This window comes from Vanessa tameamea, chromosome 28 (genome assembly GCF_037043105.1).
Source record: "Vanessa tameamea isolate UH-Manoa-2023 chromosome 28, ilVanTame1 primary haplotype, whole genome shotgun sequence".
NCBI lineage: Eukaryota > Metazoa > Arthropoda > Insecta > Lepidoptera > Nymphalidae > Vanessa > Vanessa tameamea.
In genome coordinates, this window is record NC_087336.1 from 1,517,404 (window position 1) to 1,544,995 (window position 27,592).

General features: G+C 33.5%; 1 protein-coding gene across 1 annotated transcript; it reads right to left on the bottom strand.

The window, feature by feature from the left end:
* Positions 1-11,395: 11,395 nt before the first annotated feature.
* LOC113396742 (uncharacterized) lies at positions 11,396-25,907 on the bottom strand. Its single transcript, XM_026634796.2, has 4 exons — positions 25,503-25,907; positions 16,283-16,452; positions 12,418-12,541; positions 11,396-11,650 (listed from the first exon to the last, which is right to left on the bottom strand). Exons 1-4 carry the CDS (start codon positions 25,780-25,782, stop codon positions 11,508-11,510), a joined length of 717 nt encoding a protein of 238 aa, XP_026490581.2. The 5' UTR covers positions 25,783-25,907; the 3' UTR covers positions 11,396-11,507.
* Between the last annotated feature and the right edge of the window lie 1,685 nt (positions 25,908-27,592).

Genomic DNA, 27,592 nt, shown 5'->3' on the forward strand with positions numbered 1-27,592 from the left:
CGATAGAAACAAAATAAAATGGCAACACCGAAGCTATGAATAAATTCATTAGAATTAAAATATTTAAATAACTAAAACATTTCGAAAGGTCTCGTTGGCTGGTCGAGCAACATCATAGCAACGGAGTCAAGGATAGCTGGTTTTTTCAATATGATTCTAGTTTTTTTATTATTATTTTTTTATTTCATTTAACAGAAACACGTTTAATCTCGGTTTGAATTTTAATTCTGTTAAGAAATCCGTTAACATAAACACGTATTTTTAACTTATAGATATATATTACTACAAATAATTAAGTATTAATTATAACCATAAAAATAGACGACCTCCGTGGTCGAGTAGTCTGAACACCGGTTTTCATTGGTACTGTTTTTCCATAACACAAGTGCTTTAGCTACTTACATTGGGATCAGAGTAATGTATGTAATGTTGTCCAATATTTAAAAAAAAAAAAAATATATTAAATAGACATCTCTTTGTTAGTGAGATAAATCATCTAGTCTTTTCTAGTTGTAGTTTTTGAAATTTGTTTTAGTCAATGTTACCATCACTATTAATGTTATTTACTAGTAATCAGGTAACATTTAAACACTCTAAACTAAACGAATATATAATGTATTTATAAGAATAGAACAATCTCGAACACATGTACATATAAATGTACCTTTTTCGAGTGTCTTTATTATTGAATAAATATATTATATACTTAAATATGTACATTTAATTGCCTTATGCTTTTAACAGCTTGTAGCTCCGGCGTTAGGGTTGCCAGCACCGAAAAATACAAAATATAAACTCGTAATATAAACAAAATATTATATTGGTGTTTTGTTCAAAAACCTATATATATATCGGAGGTTTTAAGGCTCGATGACTCTTGCCATAGTGGGCATTACGTCCTTCTGTTTTCAAACGCGAGTTAGAGTTTCTTAAATATTCATTATTCAAGTAGAGATTCATTGATGATTTTACAGGATTGAATTTATAATTATATTAATGATATTTTCTCACTTTATATTTTTAATCAACGATGACATTTAATAAAATAATATCAAAGCAAGTTTCGTTCAAGTTAGTTAAGCAATTTATTTACGTGTATAGAGGTGACTTTGAATCATACAAAAACTAACCGGTGTACTCGCTGCAAATAAAACGAAGAAAATACAGATTAAAACTTTGAAATTTAATAAGACGTAATAAAAAATAATAATAAAAACATATGAAATCAATTAGTGAACATTAAAATTGAAGACGAATACGACAAACGCGTTGATGTCTTTTCTTCGTCCTAAATTATGTGACCGAGTTCATTCTACAATAAAAGATATTTGATCGACTTTTTTTTTAATTTATTGTTAATTATTTCAATATTAAGAAGTATATTAACTTATTATTATGTGATCATATGTAAGATGATTTGGAATTGTTCAGTAAAGTCTGTATGTTTGTTGTCTTAATTTTTTTGTATACAATTCGGTTTGCCTTATGAAATATGTATTATACGTTGTCTGGACTGTATGCTAGTGGATGGATGGTATTGCTTAAATTGAATGGGCAAATGGGTAAGTGATGGTAAGTGGTTACCACCACTAGACATTAGCGATCACTTCATCGCCAAAGCGCCACCAACCTTGAGAACTGAGATGTTATATTCCTTGTCCCTGTAGTTAAGTGTCTCACTTACTCTCCAAAGGGGAACACAACCATAAGTACTGCTGTTTGGCGATAGAATATCTGATGAGTAGGGTACCTACCCAGACAGGCTGGCACAAAGCAATACCATCCAGTAATATTATAAACATTCATCTTTATTTATCATGATGCTTATAGTTTTAAACTTGTTAAATTGCTTCTTTATACTTTATGTATGTATATCAATATATCTTAAAACATATCGATAATTATTCATAGAGTATATTTATTTAATGTTGTAATTTACAGATAACTAAAATGTATATGAGAAATAATGTTGAGTTTTTATAGAAACTTAGTGGCGCCTGTCTGTCGAGACAACCTTGACTAACTCAGCCTCTATTTAGAGTTTTTAACACAAACATCGATTATGTTTTAACGATGTCTTTGACTTTATTGTACGTATGTATGTGTTAGCCGAGATGGCCGAGTGATCAGAATGCGTGCATCTTAACTAATGATTGCGGGTTCAATCCCAGACAAACGCCAATGAATTTTCATGAGCTTAATTTGTGTTTATAATTTTATTCATCTCGTACTCGATGAAGGATGTGTCTCTAATTTCAACCTGGCACCAACCCATATTGGAGCACGATGGTGGACTTAGCTCCAAGCCGTAGCCCAGCTGTGGGAAATTTACAGGCTGTTACTGTTTACTATCATATAAAGTTAACGAGTTCGTTTGTTTATTTGAAAGCGCTTTCAACAAATCTCATTTAAAAGTCGTTTCGCGGTTCATAGCCTTTTTATAGAACAAGTATAACCTTGTTCTATAAAAAGGCTATGAACTAATTTTAGTATCATTAAGTTAATGATATGGCTATGGCTAGTCTATATCATGAACAATACAATATAGCCCTAGTTACCTATTGTATTGTAAGAGTTATAGTTATTAATATTGCATAACCTGGGTGCCTTCAAACGAGGCGTGAAGAGGCATCTTGCGGGCTGGCATGGCTAGCCATGACTGTACTAGTCGTCTTCGCGTTTGGACTCCACTTCCACTTACCATCAGGTGGAGTGCATTCATGTCTGTCCGGACAATATATAAAAATAAAAAAAAACCGCCTGGTACCGCCTGGTACCGCCAGTTAACCTACCACCTAAAAGTAAAACTTAGTATTGTTTCCACTTTAAAGGATGGAGCGAGTCAATGATATTTAATTTCTGTGAATAATAAAATTTATAAAAAAGGCCCCCCATGTTTCTTTCGCCGGTTCTTCTCAGGTCAGGATGTTTTCTTTTGAAGAAAGAAGAAGAAAATGAATATTTTTCTAATTTCACGTGGGAATTGTTAATCTTGGTTGAAGAACGGAAGGTAGCGGACGATTGTAGCAAAATATAAATATTATGATTGTTAATTATTTGATGTTCCCGTTGTCTTGAAGCTACAATACGATTATAAATTAAATATGTACACTTATGCTTTGTTATAATTATAATTTAGTTTAAGGTTAATGACATCAATGGACCCATCAATCATTTGTAAAATAACCTTTCAAAAGTCACGCGCCGTGGGAATAGATACACGAAGTACGAAGGTATGAAGTCACCGTGGTGGGATGTTGACCTAGCCTCTCCTTGGCTTTGTCTGTGTCGAATATATTTCAGACATAGCCTGATAGAGGTTACGTTTTATCCCTTTCACACAGCTCGCGTTAGAAAGGGACGGAACTATGTGAAGATAATAAAGAAAAAAATACTTCAAGATTTTATTGTACTTTTTATCGTAGAGAAATTAGATCGTGTTCCTGGCAAGTATGTGTACTGTGCACATATCAGTCTTGATCCTTCTATCGACCACTTTAAATATACGTGTATAGCCTATACCGACCGACGAATACAGATAAACAAAACTTAGATTTACGTATTCCATGCAATTTACTAATAGCAATATTGAACACTACTAACAGTTCTTGATTAATATATATTTATTTATAAAACAACACTATTGCACTTAACTAGTTATATCGATAAGATTCGTCGACGTTCGAATCGCCATTTCATCGGGAATCCATAATGAATATCGTAGATTCATTCAAACTCGACCAATGATATCGTGTCGATTCGATGTCAAATATTGTTTATTTGGATTTTGTCGTCTTGTAGTTGACATAGACTATATATATGAGTATAATATTGCAAATATGTCACGCTGGTAAAACATATATATTTGTTTGTTTTTTTTTTGTCGAAGGAATGCTAAACTAGTTCATAATAATAATGTATTCCTATAATTTTATAATTTGTACAATGTTAAGTAATACGAAATAAATAATACTATATGAAACTGTATTTTATTTTCTTTTATTGTTTTAATAATAATAATAATAATAAACTTAAATTATTTATATAATTAATATATTAGTCCTGATAAAGATTTTTGTTGTTTACTGTTGGCAAAGAATAACTACTGGTTTTCTTGTCGGTTGGTTCTTCTCGATAAAATCTACATTCCGAACCGGTGGTAGATTTCCTTTTAATATAGTTCTTTTAAATGATGATTCAAAAGTGCTTGTAAAAGTCTCTTTGACCAACCAGACTTGTGTGAATGCGGCTTAAAAATAACTTGGCAATTATTTCACGAGGAGCTCAATAGTGTCTTTAAACTCTATGAGATTAAACCGAACAACCAGACGATTACAGAACTTTATTATAAATCATGTTTTAAAGATCTAACAATGACAAAAAAACAAGCGTCTGTATGTCTGTCACGTACAAACGATTCTGAAGATACTAAAGGTATACTTTTGGTGAATTTTAATCGCTTGATTTGGACATAAAGATACTTTGCTAACAGCTACAAAAAATGTAATAAAACTACTGTAAAACTATACAACTGTTTTGTAATGAAGAGCAGATGAGATCAGTGAATAGAACATGATTTTAACCAAAGATACTGGGTTCAAATCCTGATAAATGCCAATCTTTTTTTTGGACATTTTTGTTTTTATCCCTTTCTCAGCATTTAAAAGTTCAAATCATTTTTTTTTTTCGTAAGTGAAGATTATGACTATAACTGTTATGAGATGGAATCGAACCCATAAATAGTTAAAGCTAGAATCTAGATCTACGCACTGAGATCTTGTGATTATTTAACCGCGTTGAAGTAAAAATATTTCCAGATGGAAGTTTCGAGAAATGACTAGTATTAAAATAAAACACAATAACTAGAATACATCGGTATGAACTAGTTATAACTGGTTTTGTTGAGATATGTTTTAACCCACACAAACGATTACAAGTTTTTTTTCCGTGCCAAAGCAATATTTTAAAGATTTTATTAATGTCAGAGATTTAGACTAGCTGCTGTTCTCTACTTCGTCACTGTTTGAAAAACTGATAAATTCAATTCAATCAGTTTTCTTTGTACCTACAGTTCGAGTTTCATTGCTTTGGAAGAGAAATAATTTATCTTATATAATTGTGTTTATCGTTTCCTATAAGTGGTCAATGAACTTTACGATGGCATACTTATTAAGGATATTGGTGATGATGATGTCATCCTAATCGACTTTAATCATCGCGGCCAATCTCAAGGGTTACCTGCCAACGCAGGACATATTATAGTGCACAATGTTGCACACAGATGACCAATGCACTCTCTATTCCATCAGTCTCATGATCCGATAGAACAGCATGTAACACGACCAGATCTGCCTCACCTGAGCTGTGCTTTCAAAGGCATACGAATGTAAACACTTCCAACTTTCCAGATTCCAGGATATTATATGGGAAACTGAACTATCACGTCGTAACCCCCACCCTCTCTCCAGACACACGGACGAAGCGCCGGGCGGAAAATAGTCTCTCACTGAAACTGATCATTATTTCTGTTTGTCTGTATACGGTCGGCTTTAGTCAGGAATTTCTACGAACGGTAAAACCGACACAATTTTTGTGTTGAGTCGATTTCAATCGTGTCATAGTTTGATTACGCCCTTATTTACCAGTGTTTAAAGTATCTGGAAGGTATATTTTTACATGAAATTTAGATGCTCTGATGTTATGTACCCAAAAACGTAGTACCTATTAAAATGATATCCAAAACATTTTCGGTCATCTTTGAAGCGATTTGTACTTTCGACCGTTTGATACTAGTTTGAGTGACGTCACACAAGACGCCCTTGGTCAAATCTGTGCGCGCACGCGCATAATGTCGAAACACGTGGTATTTAAAAGTCAACAGCCACATGATACTTAGAGGACGTCTAATAATAGAATTGTTGCAGAGTTTTGACAGCACAATGTTAAAATATGTTCAAAAGACGAAATTTAAATACAAATACTATCGGTGTGTGTGTGTGTGTATCATTTGGATGTAGTTGTGTGTAGTTTATTGTTATATTTTAATATAAATATTCTAATGTAATAGTTATTATCTCCTCTCTAATATCTGCATCTGTTTTCTTACAAAACTCACATCAAAGGGTGTCCATGAGAGATCGCTGTAAGGGATATGACCGCCTTTGCACATTATTGTTGATTTTTTTTTTTTCGGTTAAATCATATAAATAAATAAATAAACACTCTACTAAGTCCGTAGTTTCAAATGTAACTGTTATTATAATAAATGTTAATAATTTCCAAGATACAGGCTACATAGTCCAAAACAAAGTCACTTCTTTATCGGATTTTAGGGTGGTTTTCATGAATAAAATTGATTTAAGAGGAAGGTTTATATCAGAATCAAAATATTCTTTATTCAAGTAAAGCAAAGCAAAGAGTACGCATTATTTTCATTTAAACCTAAATTATCTTTTGTAAACCAACTTTGTGTCAATTATATTGCATTCTTGACATAATCGTATATATATTTATTGTTATCTGTGTATTGTGTACTATTATATTATGTATGTGTTATATTATGACTTAAATTACTGTACCCTTCCCATATATGTAAATATTATGATCCTCTGCCTAAAGGTTACCTGGAAGAGATCGCTGCTGAGCGATAAAGCTGCCTGTTGCACCTCATGCAGCTTTGTGTAGCAATATTGTAATTTTTAATTTTAAGTTTGGGTGCAATAAAGAATTAATAAATAAATTAATATCACAAATACCTTTAACATAAAAATGAAGTTCATTTATATATAAGAACAATAGAAAAGGACCCCCAATTGCTCCTTGTGGAACGCCCAGTCTTAGTACACATTCAGAAGATTATTCCATTAAAAAAACACCTGTTGAATTCTTTGATACAAGTATGAGATTACCATGAGCTTTACCGTTAACACCAAACAAAATTAAAAAGTAAAAAATTACGTTTCCATAATACATGTTATTATTGTAGTGATGAGCCGAGAAATTCAAATTCAGACATAATAATTATTTTTATCAAATACAGATTAAATAAAACTACAAGTTATTTGCAATTTTTTTATTGTATATGTATGTCGTATTTATTAAAAATATCATACGAATGATTTATTTATTTTAATTAGAGCCGAGATGGCCCAGTGGTTAGAACACGTGCATCTTAACGGATGATTTCGGGTTCAAACCCAGGCAGGCACCACTGAATTTTCATGTGCTTAATTTGTGTTTATTATTCATCTCTTGCTCAGCGCTGAAAGAAAACATCGTGAGGAAACCTCCATGTGTCTAATGTCAACGAAATTCTGCCACATGTGTATTCCATCAAGCCGCATTGGAGTAGCGTGTTGATATGCTCCAAACCTTCTCCTCAAAGTTGTACGCGTTCTAACCACGGGGCCATCTCGGCTCTTACATCGTTTAGGGAGAGCCTATTTTTGATGCATTATTAATTACGAAATGTTTGCTTACGTGATAATTGAATTAGGGATAATTATCCCTCCCTCTGGCTTTCACCCAGAAAAGTTTTGTAGCTTACTTTACCAAACTCGGGTGATGAATGTTATTTTTCATTCGACGCAACACACACACACAAACTGTATATTGATGATAATTTTTCTAACTTTTTTTTGCTATAAACTTTTAGCGGAGAATCTTATATCTTTATTTAACATTATAACACTGTTTAAAGTCGTGAGACGACCTTAATGCTATATCTAGAGAGTTAGTTTAGTAATAATATATATACCTCTTTTTCACGCAGTGAAAGACAGAAAACACAACAACTTCACAAACACAGAAACCTTCTGTAAGGAACCCTGGGGGGGAACCGGGTTATGTGTCCTACCCACTAGAACCTCGTCGATGGCCCTGCACGAATTGGAGAGGCTGCGCGATCGTGCCGATATAAGGCATTTGTGGCCCTTCCCGTGCAGTGGATAGTAATTATACCCTTAGTCCAATATTGACTTGATCAAACATTGACTGCCCTAAGCATATGGAAGACTATCTAGCCTAGCCTGCTTACTCTATGTAAACTGCGACAAATTTGAATAAAATTAATAAATGAGATGGTTGTTTTTTTGTGTTACCTTACTGAAAAAAAAATCAAACAAACCAATGTACATAAAACTTATACTAGAATATGCAGTATTTCGGAGAAGGTTTTATATATAATTCATGTGATAAAGTTTGCTGACATTTATTTCTTCCAAAATTTAAAATTAAAAAACGATTATCTGTAATTGAAAAATTAATTATCTCAATCAGTCTTAAGATGCTTACCGTTTTTGTTTAGAATCTTCACACGAGGTGCAATGGATACATTTTAAAGTGTCAACGTTTACATATGCGATCACTGAGGTGCCTCTATTTAAAAAAAAAAACTTATCTTGCTTTACCTATCAAAAGTTACCACTTAAAATACTACCCTGTAGAGGGAAAACTTGCTACGTTTAGACTCATGGTTGTGTCAATAAACCAATAACCCGTACTATAATGTATCTTAGGCAGTTATTGGCTCTTTAAAATAAAAATATTCTTTATTCAAGTAGGCTCATAAAAGCACTTTTTAAATGAAATGTAAAGCTACCACCGGTTCGGATAGTAGATTCTACCGAGAAGCGGCAAGAAACTTAGTAGTTACTTTTTTCCACCATTTTAATTACAGAACATGTCAATAAATAATAATTATAATAATAATTCAAATGGATGTATTGTTATTAGTTTAATAGTAATGAATATTCAATGATATTTAGATAATTAATTGCTGTAATTTATTAATTTTTGATTATTATATAAAATAGTACCAGACTGCATTGATATATAATTGATACGAGCATGCCATGTACACATGCTTAGGAATGTAATCTAGCTCAAAATTGTGTAATTCCATAATTTTAATGTATGTTCTGATTATATTCTGTTTGTGTACCTATGAATAAATAAATAAAAAAATAATAATTACAAAAATCAACAAATACTAAGTCCATAATTTTTTATCTTTAATATAATCTTGTATTGAGTAATATGGCTTATTTATTGATGTTTTTTTGGCATGAAATTTAATTTTTTTACCAAGTAACTTAAAAAAAATACTGCTTTTAATTATATTAAGAATATTATAAACTAAAGCAGACCCAAGGATCATAGTTCCAAAGGTTGAAGGCGCATTGGTAATGAGGTTGATTAATATTCCTTCCTATTCAGCACAACAAAGATTTTAAACACCTGGGGCATTTCACCCATAGTTCAAGACTTCACCATCATCAGCGAAGCGCCCCGAATATACTACTCCTGGGTATTTCGCGACCTCTGCACCCTGGATTAAGACGGACCTGCGTTTATGTTTACGTCTAGGAGTAGTGGTGACCACTTACCATCTCTTAGGCAATTTGCCAATCCTACCCGTCATAAAAAACATAGTTACGTAGATAGAAGTCGTGTGCTAAAGTATTATAATAAAATTGTAGTTAAAACGATCAGTCGTGTCAAGGGAAACTTGTCCGTGTGACGTCAGATTTGATTAAACTGTGATGACTTTATAGGATCATTACGCGGTAGAGCACGACACGTGACCATCTTTTCCTGTCGTCGTATTTTCAAACCTTTATTTCTGTTAAGAATATATCTAATGAGATATTATTTTTTTATATATAATGTAGATAGGTGTACGAATAGGGCAGGTAGCCCTACCCACTACTAGACAGTGGCGGGTATTATATATATATATGTTACTGTAAAAGCTCGAACTACGGTAAATCTTAAGATTTTCCAGTAAAACCTAAGATTTACCGATTATGAATGGAAAATGTCCATAAAACTTTGGGATTCGAACTTTTACCATCATTCACCTGGTAAATCTTGAGATTTACATGTTAGGTTAGGTTAGGTTGGAATGGTAAAAGTCCGAAAAAGTCGTCCCTTTATAATAAATACTTACAGTTACCAGCTCATGTCGGTGAATCTCAGGTTTTACTGGAAAATCTTAAGATTTACCTCTATTTACTTTAAATCAACTTTAAATTTGCAGCCTGGCAACATTTCTCATTATAACAAATCATTAAACACTCCAGCCAAGGAAACCATAGACAATAATTTCAAAGTCGAGAAATAAAAATTCATCAAGACAATCAAATTTTATTACAATTATACAAAAACAGAGGAACTTATTCAAAATATAATTTACATTACAAATACAGTCATTTCACCGTTTGCCAAATAATTAAAAAAAAAAAAAATAGTGCTAAAACGGCGCCTAACATTACTTATAACATATTCTGCAACGCAGTAGTATCACGTCCAGTTCGCGATATGCACGAATTACTATTATACGATACTACTTTAGCTTGTATCCGTGTAATTGTGCCGTTATAAAGTGTAAAAACTCTTCTGAGATAAATCGATACAATGAAGGTATAACCTACCACCCTACCATCCTAACATCGTACCAAGTAATTCTGTTGCTCAAATAACTTGATTAATTTAAAAATAATTGTCCGATGTTCAAGTATAGCGGAGGTGATACGCTCGGTTTTCCTTGCGGTATCTAAGCCTAATCTAAATTCTGTTTATTCGCCTTTCAGCACCAAGTTACAGAATTAATTTATAACAACATGTCAAAATTCGTCATGTTCGATTTAAGTACAGACATACAATTGTACTAACTTAATAATAAATATTAAATAAATAAATTAACTTAACATTTTAAGGTAACAACGATATTGATAAATTAATACTTTCAGTTTAATATTTAACTAACTATATTACAATATATATTTGTCATCAAAAATACTATGTTTATTTTAAAATACATCAGTAGTCATAGTTTTGTAGCCTCTTTAAGCTTATTTCAAATTAATATAAATTATTTAATGATGATGTCGTCTTGACCAGGAAGACCAGAAAACTACGCAGCACATTAGAGCTTATGTGTGTGCACACACACAGATGCACCCTTTATTCCATCAGTCTCATAATCCGACACGACCAGAGAGTTGCTTTCCACCGGGCTGTTACTGAGAATTTTTTGACAGATAAACTTAATAACATTTTATTATCGAGGATTTGAACCTCGGGATTTGTGGAGTTTTATCTACCTATGAGACAGTCAGTTAATATATAATACTAATTAAACAAATGTATATAATTAAAACATAACAAATTTAAAAGTATTAAAATTTCATATAAAACAAATCGAATTAATTTAAAGTCCTATAGTATGACTATTTTTTTTATGTTGCCAACTTAAAAAACTGATTTATAGCCACAGATTATGATATGGTACTGGATATTAAATGAAATTTAAATTTAAAAAAATTAATTGCTTTTTAAATTTTTGTTTTAAAATAATATCACCATCGATAGGATAGCTTTATATGACACTGTCAATAATTACACTGACTCATCCTATTCACAAAATGTTTCGGTAAATAACCTGGTGGAAGGGTGGACCCAGCACTTACCACCAACATAACTTAAGATCTATATTTGGTCATTCGTCATTGGGTGACTTGGGCCCCCGGTTCGATTTTCATGTAGTGTCCATATGGTGTGCTTATGGTTTGAGGTCCGGGGTAGGACTCGTAAATAACGTTGACCTGCTTAGTATCCGCTTGGCTCTGTCCCTCTCTGCTCCATGGCGCTGAAAATTAAATAATTGACATTGTATGAAAATATGTTACAACGCCATCTAGCGTCGATTCGATGTACTCAATACTTAGTGCAGCGACATCTTGTAGCGGTATCATTACCTATTTTTCGAGGAGGTTTATAAATATCATATTAATCTTTAAATAAATTAATTATCAATATTTGTAAAAAATATGGGTTTCAGTTTATATTTCGTAATGTAATTGTATTGTAACTTAATTTACTCTAATATTCTGAAATGTCATACCGACATTTCGTTCTACGTATTGTTCGAGAGTTGGCGTTAAACCTTACTTAGAGTTAGTTAGACAGTATTACTAATCACCGCTAGATGCCGCTATGAGTAGATTAGTCATTTTAAATGTACATAACTGTATATCATTTAATATTTGTTTTTTATTTGTAAAGATAGGTGGGCGGGCAAGTAGGTAACCACCACCCATAGACATATATATATGGTATATAAATACTCCTTACATTGCCAATGCGCTAAAAACTTTAAAGGTAAGATGTCAAGTCCCTTGTGCCTGGCTCACTCACCCTCATAACCGGAACACAAAAACAGTACGTCTCGCTGTTTGGCGGTCGAATATCTGATGAGTGCTTGGTACCTAGACGGGCTCGCACTGGACCCTACCACCAAGTATACTTATATAATACTGTATGTGTATTATTTTATTATATACCTCGCAAGAAACTCTTAACCAAACTCATAAGAAACTGTCAAATTTAATAACCTGATAGAAATACTGTACTTACAGATAGGAACACTTTGCTCATCACCGTGCAATCCTCCATTGTGTATATGCAGGTGTATCTCCTTCTGCTGGGGCGTCCATGCCTGATGATGATCATGGCCTTTGGAAGCGAACAGCGCTCCGATCTGAAATGAGAAACACACAAAACATTACATTTTTAATTTACAGTTAAAATACCTATATCCTTGACAATTAAACTATCGCCGTAGCAAATTCCATCTAAATAAGTCAAGCTGTTACTTACGTATTTATAATATTTACATAGATTAATAGTGGCTGTTAATTTAGACTATTATTATCGTTTACCTAGTATGTATCTAATAAGCTATGTTTACATTAAGTCTGGTTACAAAGAGACGTGATAAGATTCCATTAGTTTTATTTCTTAATAATAAATATAGTCAACGTACATAGAGTATAAAAATATTAGAAAGTTAGAAAAGGGAAACGAAATTACGTCGCCTTAAGGCCTTTTTTTGCTGACCGTACAATTGTAAAACTGCTGAGCTAAGGCCTTCTCTCCCTATGAGGTTTTGGAGATTATACCACAACATTGTTCCAATAATATTAAATAGCCGCATTGACTGCACAGATCTTTTCGGCAAGCTTGATTTGATAACACCTAAACCATAAATCGACGTCGTCAGCCCCTACTGCATGTCCTAACGGCTAAGACAAATTATAGGCAGAATTCTTTTCTGATCAGAGCGCCTGCTAGTCCTAATGAGCTTGTCGAAGTTTGTGAAGATTTTGATGTTTTCTGTAGAAAGCATAATAATGTTAAGCGATACATGACAGAAATGTTTGCAAAGACAGTAATTTTTAACTTGTGGTCTCACTGGCTTTTTAATTACAGACACTTAGTTTTATATGTAATGTTGTTATCATTTTTGTTTTATTTTTTTCATTTATTTTCCTACTCTCAGTATCTTTAATGTTATATGTGAGAACCGTTATTGGCCTAATAGTTATTAAGTATTTGTTATTTTTGTTTATCAACGGCTGTATGTTCTCCAATTAAATAAATAAATAAATAAGGGTTGGGATACACTAGTGGTAGAAATTCATTGAAATTAGACACATACACGTCCTCGAGATGTTTTTCATCACCGAGCACGATTATAGGGACAAATTAAGTACATGAAAAAAACAGTTATGCTTGCCGCTCATCAATAGTCATCGTTCATAATCATAACATAATCAGCCTGTAAATTTCCCACTGCTGGGCTAAGGCCTCCTCTCCCGTTGAGGAGAAGGTATGGAGCATATTCCACCACGCTGCTCCAATGCGGGTCGGTGGAATACACATGTGGCAGAATTTCGTTGAAATTACACACATGCAGGTTTCCTCACGATGTTTTCCTTCACCGCCGAGCACGAGATGAATTATAAACACAAATTAAGCACATGAAAATTCAGTGGTGCCTGCCTGGGTTTGAACCCGAAATCATCGGTTAAGATGCACGCGTTCTAACCACTGGGCCATCAGACAGTCATCGTTCACTAAGTATAATATTAAAAATAATTTACAATTATATTTTTTATACCTTAATGTCGATCATCAGCTGGTTTCAACCGGTTCGGAAAAAAACCGTTAACAAGCAGTAAACAACAGCGCTTTTGAACCCACCTGTATGTTTATAAATACCTACCAATTAAACCGGTATTGTAAATCTACAAATAAAAATTGTTTCAAAATATATTATACTTTACTGAATTTTGATTGTGAAATAAAATGAAAATCAAACAAAATATACTTTATTCGAATCACTTTTGAATCGTAATGTTACAGTACTGTATAAAATAAAGTGATTCCGGTTTGTAATGGAAGCCATGTCGAGAGAAATACGTTAAATTCATAATTTTAAATAAAATAAACTCAACAAATATAATCTATTTTTTATTTTTTTGGTGTCTTTATGTCGTCTCACGCACACTAAGACATCTTGTCGAACACGTCAATAACGGGCGTCACGCACTCATAAATGCACGCCTATAATATAATTTAATTTAAGACGGAAAGGTGCGCATAAAACGTTTTAACTTTTAACAATAATATATCAAACAATATCCTGCAACTAAAATTAATTTATCAATAAAAATCAAGAGCATAAAAAAAATCGCCCATTTTGGAAATAAATTGATCTTTTTAGTGGCCTTTGGGGCAAGATTTCCTAGAAATTTAATAAAAAAAGAAATTTAATAAAAACGATCGGTTCATAAGGGAAGAAAAGCAGAAGTAACAAAAATACAACCGTATCGAGAACCTTTTAAGCATAGTAAAAAAAACGATAAATTTTCGAACGAATTTTTAACATTCCAATACATCCGTCTCTTTCTAAATCCTAGCAAATATATGTCTCATCCTCTTCACACGTGTTAGAAAGTAACTTTCACTCCATCGCCTGATAATTTTAACATTGATTTTTGTAAATAAATAATCTTTATCAAATTTTCACATTAGCGTATGCAACAGGTCAATTTAAATCGACTGTTGTGGATTCGAACCCACTTAAAGAAGTGCTTGAAATCATTACTCGTCTCGTCATACATCGTCATATAAACCGCAATGGAGATATAGTCTATTCCAATGGAAGTACGAATAAAAATAAACAAACCTTAGATTTACGTATTTCACGCGATTTGCTTATAACTCAGCCATAATGTGCACTACTAAGAGTTTATGATTGATATATCTTTATTTATAATACAACAATATTACATTTAATTACTTATATACATTTTATTTTTACTTCCAAAGTTTCAGACAGTTCGTCGACGTTCAAAACGCCATTTATCGCAAATCCATAGTGAATATCATAGATTAATCAAGCTCTCGACCAATGATATCGCGCGATTTCGCTGTCAAATGTTGTTTATTTGGCTTTTCTCCTCTTATGTTTGGAATAGATTATACGTGGCTGAATGGAATGCGTCCCATGCCATCATCATAACAGACGAAAACAAGACACGTCAAATTGTTCCGGTTATATTAAATAAAATGATATAGGTTATAAACAACTTTCTTTTAAAACTTTCGTTTGGTAATAGTATCAATCAACGAATGTTTGATATTCCAATTATATCGATGATAGAAAGGCATGGAGTTAATACTTGTATATTTTTTTTCTTTAGGACAACCAACAGTAGATAAAATATTACATCTAAATTAAAAAAAAAATACATTACAAAGTTATCTAGGCAAAAGTTCTACTACTGACAGGTAGTCTCTATATATAACTATTATATAATTGATAAAACCAATAAAATATACCATAAAATTAGAAATTGTTGACTTCCAGGCAGGATATGTTATATACATGTAAAACTGTACGTATTTAGCTTTATAATATATTTATTAAATTTTAGACAACGCGTTTATTTTATACGAAATAAAGTTATTTGTGTGAGTATGTAATTGATATTGAAAATTACATTTAAAAGAGATATATATCTATCTTTTATCTATATTAATAATTTCGTGCAGGACTACGATAGACCCGATCGAAGCCTATCCACAATTATACATCGTTAAAATTTTTTTTTTTTTCTAGTGTTGCATATCGGTAGTCCAATATCGATAGACTATCGATAGTTAAGGTGTTAGTGACAGTATCGATACATTTCGATAGTATTGTCACGTGTCAATACTATTGAGAGTTTTGCAAAAACCATTACCTTTAAAACTATCTTTCTTAATTAATAGTATTGCTTACAGAGAGTCATCGATACTATCGATATCCTGAATAGTTTTCGAGGTCAACCGAGGTTACCAAGGGAGTAGACGGCATTGGAAAACGTCACGTCGTACGAGTCGGGATTACCGCCAAGGCGCGTTGCGTGTGGTTTATAATAATAAGGCTTACCTTTGCAGCACCTGCGATCAGCAGTAGTTTGAGTATGATCAAAGTAACAGCCAAGGTCTTGACGCCTACAAGCGCTGCCACCGTCGCCCAAGTCGCAGCCGCTCCGAGCTGGAACGCCAGCGGTATCATAGCTTGGATCATTTTCTTGAACGGACGACCAAAAGTTCGTCCTGAAATTCAAACATATATAATTAAATTCTTTCGTAAATGTCTCCTGTCCATATGCTGATCTATTGTTCATTGATGGATGTTAGTACGTTTGGTAGATTTTCACCCGAGAGTCTAGTATCCCCCCCCACGATGTTATTGTCTAACGTTAACACGAAAAAAATAATTCACAATTTTATCAGAATTAAATATTTATTTAATAATTATTTATAATCTATTGGTACGTAAAATAAAATTGGAGTTTCTGTTTGTAATATTAAAATAACCGCTTATTACAAAATGCATATGTATGTATACACGGTACATATACCATTTCTTTAAATTTTTGTCCATCTCTCTGTTTGTTCCGGATAATTTCTGGAACACCTGGACCGATTTTGACGGGACTTTCACTGGCAGATAGCTGATGCAATAAGGAGTAACTAGGCAACAACAATAACTTTTTTGTAAAATTTAAACCAAATGAAAAATACAATTGAAATAGACGAACATATTTCTTTCGTTATTTTTCGTATGAGTAAGTGAGATAGATAAGGTTTAAGGAAGGTATAAGGCGGTTTACTGCATGGCCAGATCTACCATATGGCTTTTTGGGATTCAGCCCAGGGCCCCGTGGATTCAAGGGGGCCCCAGCGAAGTCAAGTAAAAGTCAAAAATAGACGATAATGTGAAAGAATCCATAACTTTATTAAATTAAACAGATCGTATGGTTTGCAGTCCTGCAAATAATCAAACTCATTTATTTAAATTAATTCATATCTACGTTCAGATATGTCTCACGGTACCCCTGAGTAGTGTTAGCCCAGGGCCCCCTAAACTTACGGTCCGTCACTGGTTTAGTGAGCAACTTCATCGTGTAGTTATCAAATCTGTCTTTACGCGCGCATCATAAAATGAACAAGGTAAAATAACTTCAAAAACAGTCTCTCAATTTCTTTTATAGGTTATTCATTTGGCCGTGAAGTACACAAGAAATATTTTTTCATTAACCATGGACTGCAAGTTTGATCTCGAGCACCGCTAATTTGTTACGTATTTAATTTGATGGAAGTTATTAGCCATCGAGAGATAATTTTAAAATAAAGTTATATTCAATTTCATTTTTTAATTATACGAACGCATTTGATTGGATACTACTTTACACTTAAGTCTAAGACTAATAAAAAAAATGTACGCTCAGATTTTTTTTTTTTTATTTTTAAACCACACGAGTGACGGATTTTTCAATTAACCAATCTTCCTTTACAGGTTTTTTTAGAGTGGGCTTATGCAACACCAGAGGGCTTGCAACATCAGGAGGCTTATGGAAATGTGTCTCGCGACAAGCGCCAAATTTATGCCCTCGTAAATATTTAACTTAATAGTTATTTATGTATTAACTTTTTACCATTGCATGTCAGTGGCTCTCAATCTTTTTAAAGCCGGGAACAATAAACTTTTATATTTTATTACTGTACTTTTTTACTCGTACAAAATTAACTCAAAACATTTACAGAAAACATCAAACTTCATGAATTTCAAAAAAGCAATAACCGGAACGGAAACTCTTACTTCGCTTTAAGTGAATTTAACATAAAGGCGAATCAATGAAACCAGATATCCGCAATTGGCGGAAGTCCGTCCGTCCATTTAGTCTATTGATCCATCAGCCATTTATTTCTATTGCATATCCAAAGATATATTAACAGCTTGAATATTACACTGCTGGGCTAATGTCTTATTTAATTTGAGGAGAATTTAAAGCTTATCCCACCACGGTGCTGAAAAGCGTGAAGCCAATGGTTGTTGATTTTCAGTCAAGATACATTATATACATATATAATTATTAGTAAAGTGCTTGTAAAAGCCTACTTGAATATAGTATATTTTGATTTTGATTGCAGGTTAGTTGATTTAGCTTAGCACTTAGCAGATTCACATTCGACACATGTAGGGTTCCTTCATCATTGAGCATAAAATAAGATGAAAGAAATTCATAGATACATCGCGAATATACGTATTGTCGCAATGCATAAGCCTCAGACTTCGAGCATCAGATGACGTCAGCGTATGCCTTGTTTGTACATCAATTCTCGCGAGTAACATAAATCTTTTCTCTTTTTTTTCTTTTAAATATATATTAGGTATACTTTTGTTGTTACATAATATCTAACTTAACCTTATTGCATATGTTGTTTACCTATAATTATCTTATCATTTTGTTTCAGTAGTTTATAAGTTTGAGACTGTCGTAGATGTATAACATTGTTTTAAGATGTTGGTGGACGAAAAAGAGTACCATGGTTCTCACAGTTTTTTGTAAGCACATTATTTGCTATATTATACCGAAGTTGTAAATCGTTATCATTTGAATTCAGAGCCTAAAGAAATCTATAATATTGCCTCACGCAAGATAGCTAGCATTGTATTTTATGAAATTATTCTGTATAATTACTGCGTTATATTCGTTTTTATAAAGTCCCATTATATTTAATTAAGTGTTTTATAAAGAAACATTATAATTGGCTGTACGATGCAAAATTGTTCCACTGCCCACAGTTTGAGAGCCACTGGTTTAGAACGTGGTTAAAACTGCCACTTAAATTCATTGGATTGAGTCCGTATAAGAAATTCTGGGTTTTTCGATCGCTTGTAATTCGTCACGTATTACGCGGTAAAATAAAACAAGGTAGAGAAATTTACATATCTCGAAGGAATTTCTAAAATACATCCGGACCGCATCTCATTTGTAGGTTTTTCTGTGAAGAAATTCGAATATTTTGCGCCCGTGCTTTTTATGTGAAACATATTAAGGCTTCGGGGGTAAGTCGCTCATGTGCCGCGACGGAAAACGACTTGACGTCTAGTAGCATCAGATCCCCACTCCAACGCTCTCTGCTGCCTCGTGTGTGCGTGGCGTTATGCACTACGTTGCTTATATCATTATAATAAGACAATATATTTATTTTTTTCCATGTTTACTTGGTCTAGGTCATCGCGCAAGCCCGTCTGTGTAGGTATTTTCCGCTCTTATATTTAAACGCTAAGCAACAATACTTACAATAGTTATTGTTGTGTTACGGTTTGAATGGTAAGTGAGCTACTACGGGTACAGGTAACATCTTAGTTACTATTCTAACTATACTCCTCTATCATTAACACGTTTATATTAGCTTCAGTTGTAACCATGTATGTAAGAAAATCTTGGAATCTTAATTTGACCCTCTTCCCGGTCTTCGATTAGGATGAAATTTTGCATACGCTCTCAGTTCGGATGACAATAGCTAAGAAACGTCATCACAAATCCAATATGGCGGCCTCCCCAAGATGGCGGACTCGCTTTTTGAAATCCACCCCCATGATATGGGTATTAAATGAAAGGGTTTGCTTTTGTAATTTTTAGTGCGTTCTAAAAGGGTGTTTTTTAGTTTTTTAAACAATTTCGTTAAATAATAATCAATTACGATGTTTTACGGGCGTCGTAAACAATTTTTTATTATAATTATAAATTCGTTAAATAACAATCAGTTATGAGGTTTTACGTCGGACGTTGCTTGTCGAGTCTTGTAAATGCAAATTGTTTATTATGTACCTATTGTTATGTGTCATAATATACTAATATATACATAACAACATCTTAAAACGACTGACTAACGTACAAAACGCAGATTAAACCAAATGGTCTCGGGATGGGATTTATCAAAATTCATCTCCTGAAGGGGTTAAATGGGGGATGAAGGTTTTTATGAATTCATCTGATGTAAGAAATATGGTAATCGGTATTTAGGCTTATGTTAACGACTTAAATGCAGGTAAACTTGGTGAGATTTAGGATGAAAGGTTCTGTGGTTTAAGTTCGTAAGTCTTGAAAGTGAGAAAATATAAATCGGCAATCAAGTGTTTTTAAATAAATCACTCAAGAGGGTGAAATTGAGGATGAAAGTTCGCGTCAACATTTTTTCAACGTGGGAATCGATTTTTAAGTTTCTGATTATGAGTAAAAGAAATTCGGGATGAGCAATTTGATGTAACTTTGACATATTTTACGGTTAAAATGACGGAAATCGACATTTAAACTTTTGTTTGCACCCAAGTAAAATACGTTACAGGGTTTTCTCATTGCTTTTGTCTCTTCATTGCGTGCATTTTAACCGATTGCAGGTTAAAAACTAGGCAAGTACCACTAAATTTCCATGTGCTAAATTTGTGTTTATATGTATGTAAAGACACCCCATTGGAGCAATGGATGAATAAGGAATAAACCTTCTCCTCAAAGGGCCTCAGCACAGTAGTAGAATTTTCACAGACTATAACTTCTGCTCTTTGGATAATTACAACGTAACTTAATGTTTTTTTTTTTTAATAATTTATTTTAAAGAATGTTTTTTTCTTCCACAAAATGCCACCATCATAGTGATTGCAGAACATTGAACGTAATACATTGCTGAATGACTATTATAAAAAATACCATTAATTTGTACAAAACTTGCGCTGGTACTGATGTAGGGTCAACGAGGACACTGTTACACGCCCCCACCTCCCCGCAATAATTAATTAAGTGCAAAAATATATTCTATCAGCCTCGTTCCGAGCACATTATTGCACGGTATGTGTCTATGATGTTACATACTTGAATTAGGTGAAGGCGCTTTACCCATAAGTAAACCAAAGTAACTTAATGTTATTAGTGATTATTGTCCGTTATATTTGATATCACGTATTATTAAGGAACCACTAATAAATAAATATAAATAAATATTGGACAACATCACATACATTACTCTGATCCCAATGTAAGTAGCTAAAGCACTTGTGTTATGGAAATCAGAAGTAACGACGGTACCACAAACACCCAGACCCGAGACAACATAGAAAAGTAATTAACTTTTTCAAAATCGACTCGGCCGGGAATCGAACCCGGGATCTCGGATGGCGTACCGATGTAAACCTGTGTACGCACTACTCGACCACGGAGGTCGTCAAAATTAATGTACCACAAGTTCTTTGGGTTGTGTGTCTCTACAACATTGTAAACGCTCATTGAATATTTATTGCGTATTTGCACTCAAGACTTTGGCAAATTACTGCCAACCAAAGTCATTAGCGAGCCGAGAACATTATTCGCTATTAATGACAGACGTTTGAATATATTTATGACCTGATCATTTCCTCATGACCGATTTTGTCGGAGACCAGCAATAAAATAAGGAAGCAGTTTTATTTCGGTTTCAAGCCGAACTAATATTGCAAGTTACATTATAGCTTTTGAAAAAATAATTACTGAGAGACTAAATGTCAGAGCGAGGAATAAAGGAAACCTTAAAAATGAATTCAAGAACAAGACATATATAATATTTTCAACAAAAATCTTTGCTAAGATATTATTCAGATATAGCTTGTATAGCCTGCGAACAAGTTGATGCCAAACTTGTTTGCCGATCTCACGGTGCGAACTGGTGCTGGAGCCGCGAGGGAAGCGCGCAAACATCGACCTAGAAACTTACACTATAGTCATGGCAATCGAAGTAGGAATGAAGAAAAACAAACCTTAAATTTACGTGCAACAAATCAACAGATTGTATGAACCACTGACTGGATAAAAACCACGCTATGTTTAAGGGGTTTACCGATTTACATTGAAATTAAACACAGACAGGCTTCCTAACGATGACATAGTTCATCACCGAGAACAAGACTAACTAAACCCTCATTACGCACACGGAAATTCAAACCAAACGGTCGCCGTTCGAAACACCACGCCTTCACAAATCAATAATGAATTTCACAGATCATTTAAGCTCGACCAATGTCAAATCTTGTTGATTTTGTCTTTAATACTCATGTGATTGGAATGGAGTTTACCTAAATTAATATTATTTTAAATATCGTAAGTCATTGCCTTGGTCGGTAAAATTTAGGGGATGTAATTTTTAAATGTTCAAAAATGTACAAAGACCAGCTTCTTCTTTCACTTAATCCTGAAGAGGTATCCTTAATCAGCGTGTCAATAATATGTATATATCTGATTGGTTGGAGGCTTCTGCTTTTTTTTAGGTTTGCTCGAAATTAGATCAACCTGGCAAATGATCATCACTGGTAGACATTGAGCTTAACAAAATTTAACCATTGCTCATATCACCAATGCGCCACTAACCTTGGGAGCTGTGATGTTATGTGCCTTGTTCCTGTACCTGTTCACTGACCCTTCAAACTGGAATACAAATACTAGCTACAAATAATTGCTGTTCGGCAGGAGAATATATGATGACTGCATGGCCAGACGGGCCCAGACGAGCTTGCACAAAGCCTTGCCATATTGTTGCCATCTATTTGTTTTTTCTATTTATCTATTTCAAAAATACAGCCTGATGGTTAGAGGGTACTATCACCAATAGGTACTGGATATGAGAGAAGTATACCGCCATACTAGGTAGTCAATTCATTACAGCGTCAATGCACAGCCAACTAAACGCCAAAAGGGATCTCTAATTCCAGTGGCTGGATCAAAGAGACCCGAGATGGACTCGGGCTGTACGCCGTTGGCTTAAGTTTGAGTTTATAATTCATCTCATGATCAGCGGTGATGAAAAACATGAAAAACACTTGGATGTGTCGAAAAATAATCTGCTACATTTATTCCCAAACCTGCTATGGAATCTCAAAAAGACAGGGTACCCATCAGTGGAATATTTATAGGCTGTGACCTTTTTGATCCACACAGAAATAAGTATTGATGTTCAACAGTAGAATAAAGTGCGTGTCCTATGTGACCTTGACGGAACCGTACAAAACTCCCGGTAGGTATTCAAGGGCGTTGATAAAAATGTTTTCTTGTCATGTATTATTTTCTTTAATATCTTCTATTAAATCGAATCTTTTAATTCGTATTTTTCATAATCGTAGTAGAAAGTATTACCAATATTATAAATGGAGAAGTGAATAAGTTTATTTGCTAGTGTGTTACGATAACGTCCAAATTACGCATCCGATCATCAAGAAATTTTGCATAAACCTACCACGTCACGGTAGCATACGGAGCCCCGTGAGCCCCACCGAAGAGACGGAGAGTGTACCGCTGGTTTATATTGGGTATTCCGGTGTACTAGGATGCGCTTGGCGACCTTCGCACCAAACGCCGCCCGTGTTCAGCTTTGTCGTCATCATTGATCTTTTATCTTTTGTTTTATCGTATTTTTCATAATCTAGTAAGTAACCTAATTGATGTTATCAATATGGAAGTTAATTAGTTACTAAAACGATCAACTTAACACCATGTCACAGTAGTATGCGAAAGAGATCCCACGACCTCTACCGAAATGACGGAGTGTTCCGCTGCTCTTTATCGGGTATTCCGGTGACGAGTCTCATATACCCCTCACTTAATTTGGGGGAAACACGTTATGCGTTTTTTAAGCAAGAATAATTTCCATAAGATTGTCACCAATGGACAGAACGATACATAAGGAAGGTTTGGATCTGTGATTTATTAAGAAATAATTACGATACTATCATCAGATATTCTACCGCCATTGTATTCCGGTTTGAAGGATCAGTGAAACAGTGTAACAACATGCACAAGGGACATAACATCTTAGTTCCCAAGGTTGGAGGCGCATTGGCGATGCAAGGAATAGTTAATATTTTTTAAAGCGACATTGTCTATGAGCGGTGGTGACCACTTACCCTCGGGTGGCCCATATGCTCGTCCGCCAACCTATACCATAAAAAAAAAACTAGTATAGCTATAAAACCTGTATATTCATATGAAGTATATATATCGCCTGTCATCTTGGTCCACTTATTTGTAGAACAAGTGCATTATTACGACGATAATTTCGAGACATTCGTGTCAAAATGAAAATCTGTTTTCTCTCGTTATTAAACAGAATAATGAAACTTAATGATGTCGCGTATAATATGTACTAATATTATAAAGTTGAAGAGTTTGTTTATATAAAAATAATACAATCAGTTCGATTTGCAAAAATTTTTTGGGTGTAGCCCAAATTTAGTTGCCTGTTTATTAAGGAAAATTCTAGACTGTAACATCACGCTTCGACCTCCTGGGATGATGTACTCGTGTAACGTGGTTAGAACCACGTAAAGGAGCTAGATAATTAGACCTATAGTCAAAGTCACAACCTTTATTCTGAAGTTATTGGCGAAACGGTAAAAGTAGAATAGTTAGGTATTAAACGAAAAGATCGAAAATACTCATTAAATGAAATAAAAGTTTTTAAAAAAATAAATAAACCGACAGTCGTTTGGTTGATTTGTTAGGATTTATTGAAGAGTTCCGTTGTCTGTCTCCGAAAGTCATCATCAGATCTTTATGAACGGAATATCAGTTTCGGAGTACACCTCTTCCATTCATTTTGTAAATCCGTCTATATATGACGGAGCTGAGCCTAGCATACATAGAAAATATATAAACGTCCAAATTAAGAAACTCCTCCTTTTTGACATCAGTTAAAAACATCGTAACGCATTGCGGTCACCAGTAAAAATTACATAAAACTACGCACTCTATACGGTAAGTAATTCCCATTTAATACAAATTGCCTTAATGAGCGATACGATTTTTAGTTTCAGCTAAATCCAGTGTTGTTTTTTGGTAATATAATTCATATTTTTTGGGGTTTAAAGTGAAAAAAATCCCATGTATTATGTAAATCTAAGATTTGCTTATAATACCTATTCAATTACTTCCACAAAATAAGCGTGTGATTTTCTTAATATTTGGGTCAAATCAAAACTAGAAATAATATTAACACAACATTTGAAAATAGAATATAATCTCAAAATATTTTTTTTTATTTGTCATAATGTTCTATATCATCTCCGTACAGCTTAAGAATAACTTTTTAATATTATAATATAGAAAAACTTTCTGTGTGGTTATGTAGAATGCGCTATCGTGTGTTATTTACCTTATTATTAAAAGAGAAATCGGCATACTCGTTATTTAAGGTTAAATTTAGTATCTTCATAATGTCACCTTCGATCACAGCAATAATAAAAAAAACGATTAGTCAATATTAATTTAGATGTTTACTGATAATTTTAAACTTACCAACAGAGGTATCCTCATAGCTTTTATACGTTCGAGGTGCATTCATCCTGTCATGATCTTGGTCTTGATATTCGTTAAATAAACCTATATTTTTGGTATTATTGTTTACATTATAACTATTTAAAACAACGTCACTATGGTACACTTTACCCGCGAAACTGGGACACGGCGAGAGTAAAAACAAACAAATAATCAAACGGAAGTTAATTTTATATATTCTATAATATAGTAGCACGTGGAAACACGGTATAAACCACTTTATTATCTCTTTTAAGTCCATTTTTATTTATTAGTGAACTTTTTAAATTAAAATTTACGAATGATTTACGCGATTCGATTTAAAAATGGAACGCGTCATGACGCGTGGAATGCGTCGTCAAAACTGACAGTGAACGCGACTCGCGAATCGAGCAATGGCCGCCGTGCTCTTTCTTCTTTCTCTGTTTACGAATGCGCCCCCTTTCACACTGACGAAAATCTTTAGCACATAATTATACAGTTTTACTTCCTAAGATAATATAATGAAACACTATTGGTATATTAACACATAAGTAAGCTAACCGATGGGTCAAAATTCCTTTATTTTTGTATTAGCTAAGTTTGCTAGGTCAAATTCATCAGTGCCACAATATGCACTGAATTAAAAAGGACTAGGAAAAACAAGAGAAAGGAATTACATGTCAACATATGTATACATTAAGCTCAAAGCCATTTCTTCAGTGACAGAAAACTACCTATAACTATCCGTACTTCGACTCTCTATAATAAGCACTATTGAACTTGGCGTTTAAAAAACGCTAGTGTAAAATAATCGTTAAACTCGTTAAAATTGAAGAAATTATGCGTCTCGCTTCACCTTAGAATAATTTATTAATAGTAAACGCATAAATCACGTAATTTAGTTATGGTTGCATCCGACATGTATGTATATTTATATATCTCAATGTTTTTATTACGTTAACTGATATTAATTTATTACGGCCTTACTTATATATGCTGTTATTATTTTATTTAGATTAAGACGGACTGACAAATATAACTATTAGTAAATAGTTCCCATAGACTGGCGCTGTGGGAAATATTAACTGTTCCTTACAACGAAGTTCCTTGTGTTATTATACTGACTCACACACCTAAAAAACACAACAATACTATGACCTATTTCAATGGAAGTAGGAAAAAAGATAAACGAACCTTAGATTTACGTATTTCATGCGATTTGCTAATAACTCGGCTATGTTGTGCACTACTTACAGTTCTTGATTAATATATATTTATTTATTACACTTAACTGTTTATTTCCACGTTAATTTTACTTCCAAAATTCCGATAACACTTTCGTTGACGTTCAAAACGTCATTTTTCGCTAATTTATAGTGATTAGTGAATATCACAGATTAATCAAGCTCTCGACCAATGATATCCCGTCAATTTGTCGGCAATGTTTATTTGGCTTTTGTCCTCTTGTGGTTGGAATAGAGTATAAGTGAAATTAAATTTTCTGTATAATGTAACAAAATAAGCGAGCTCAGTCAAAACACACCGCAAGGTTTTTTATTACGTCTGTACCATTAACTCGGATATAATCGCAATGTTGATTATTTCGATTTGATAAAAAAAAATGTCTTTAAAAAAAAAGTATCTGTAATATTAAAAAAAAGACGAAGACGAATTAAGTGAATAATAAAATTAAATTAAAATTTACGCGACACAAAACTACCACAATAAAATATGAATAGTTCTGTAATTTGGAAGTCTTATCTGGAAAGTATTCTGGGAGTTTCAGAAATTTGTGATTGTTGAAATCGACGTGCTGTTATCAAATTAATTTTCGTGCTGACTTTTCGATGTGTCTGTTCATACATATTGCAACACGTCCGCCACCGCCATGTCAGAAAAAAGGCGCTAAAATTACTTATATGTCAATATCTTCCGTCTTACTCATGTTACGGTTAAATAGTTATGCAATAAATGAAAGACCCGCAGTCTACTCTAATACATATTTTGGCTAGAAGCTTATTTCTACCCAACTGGAGGTAGCATTTATGGCGTGTTTTTCGCGTCAGATAGTTTTTTTGAGCACGAAATGA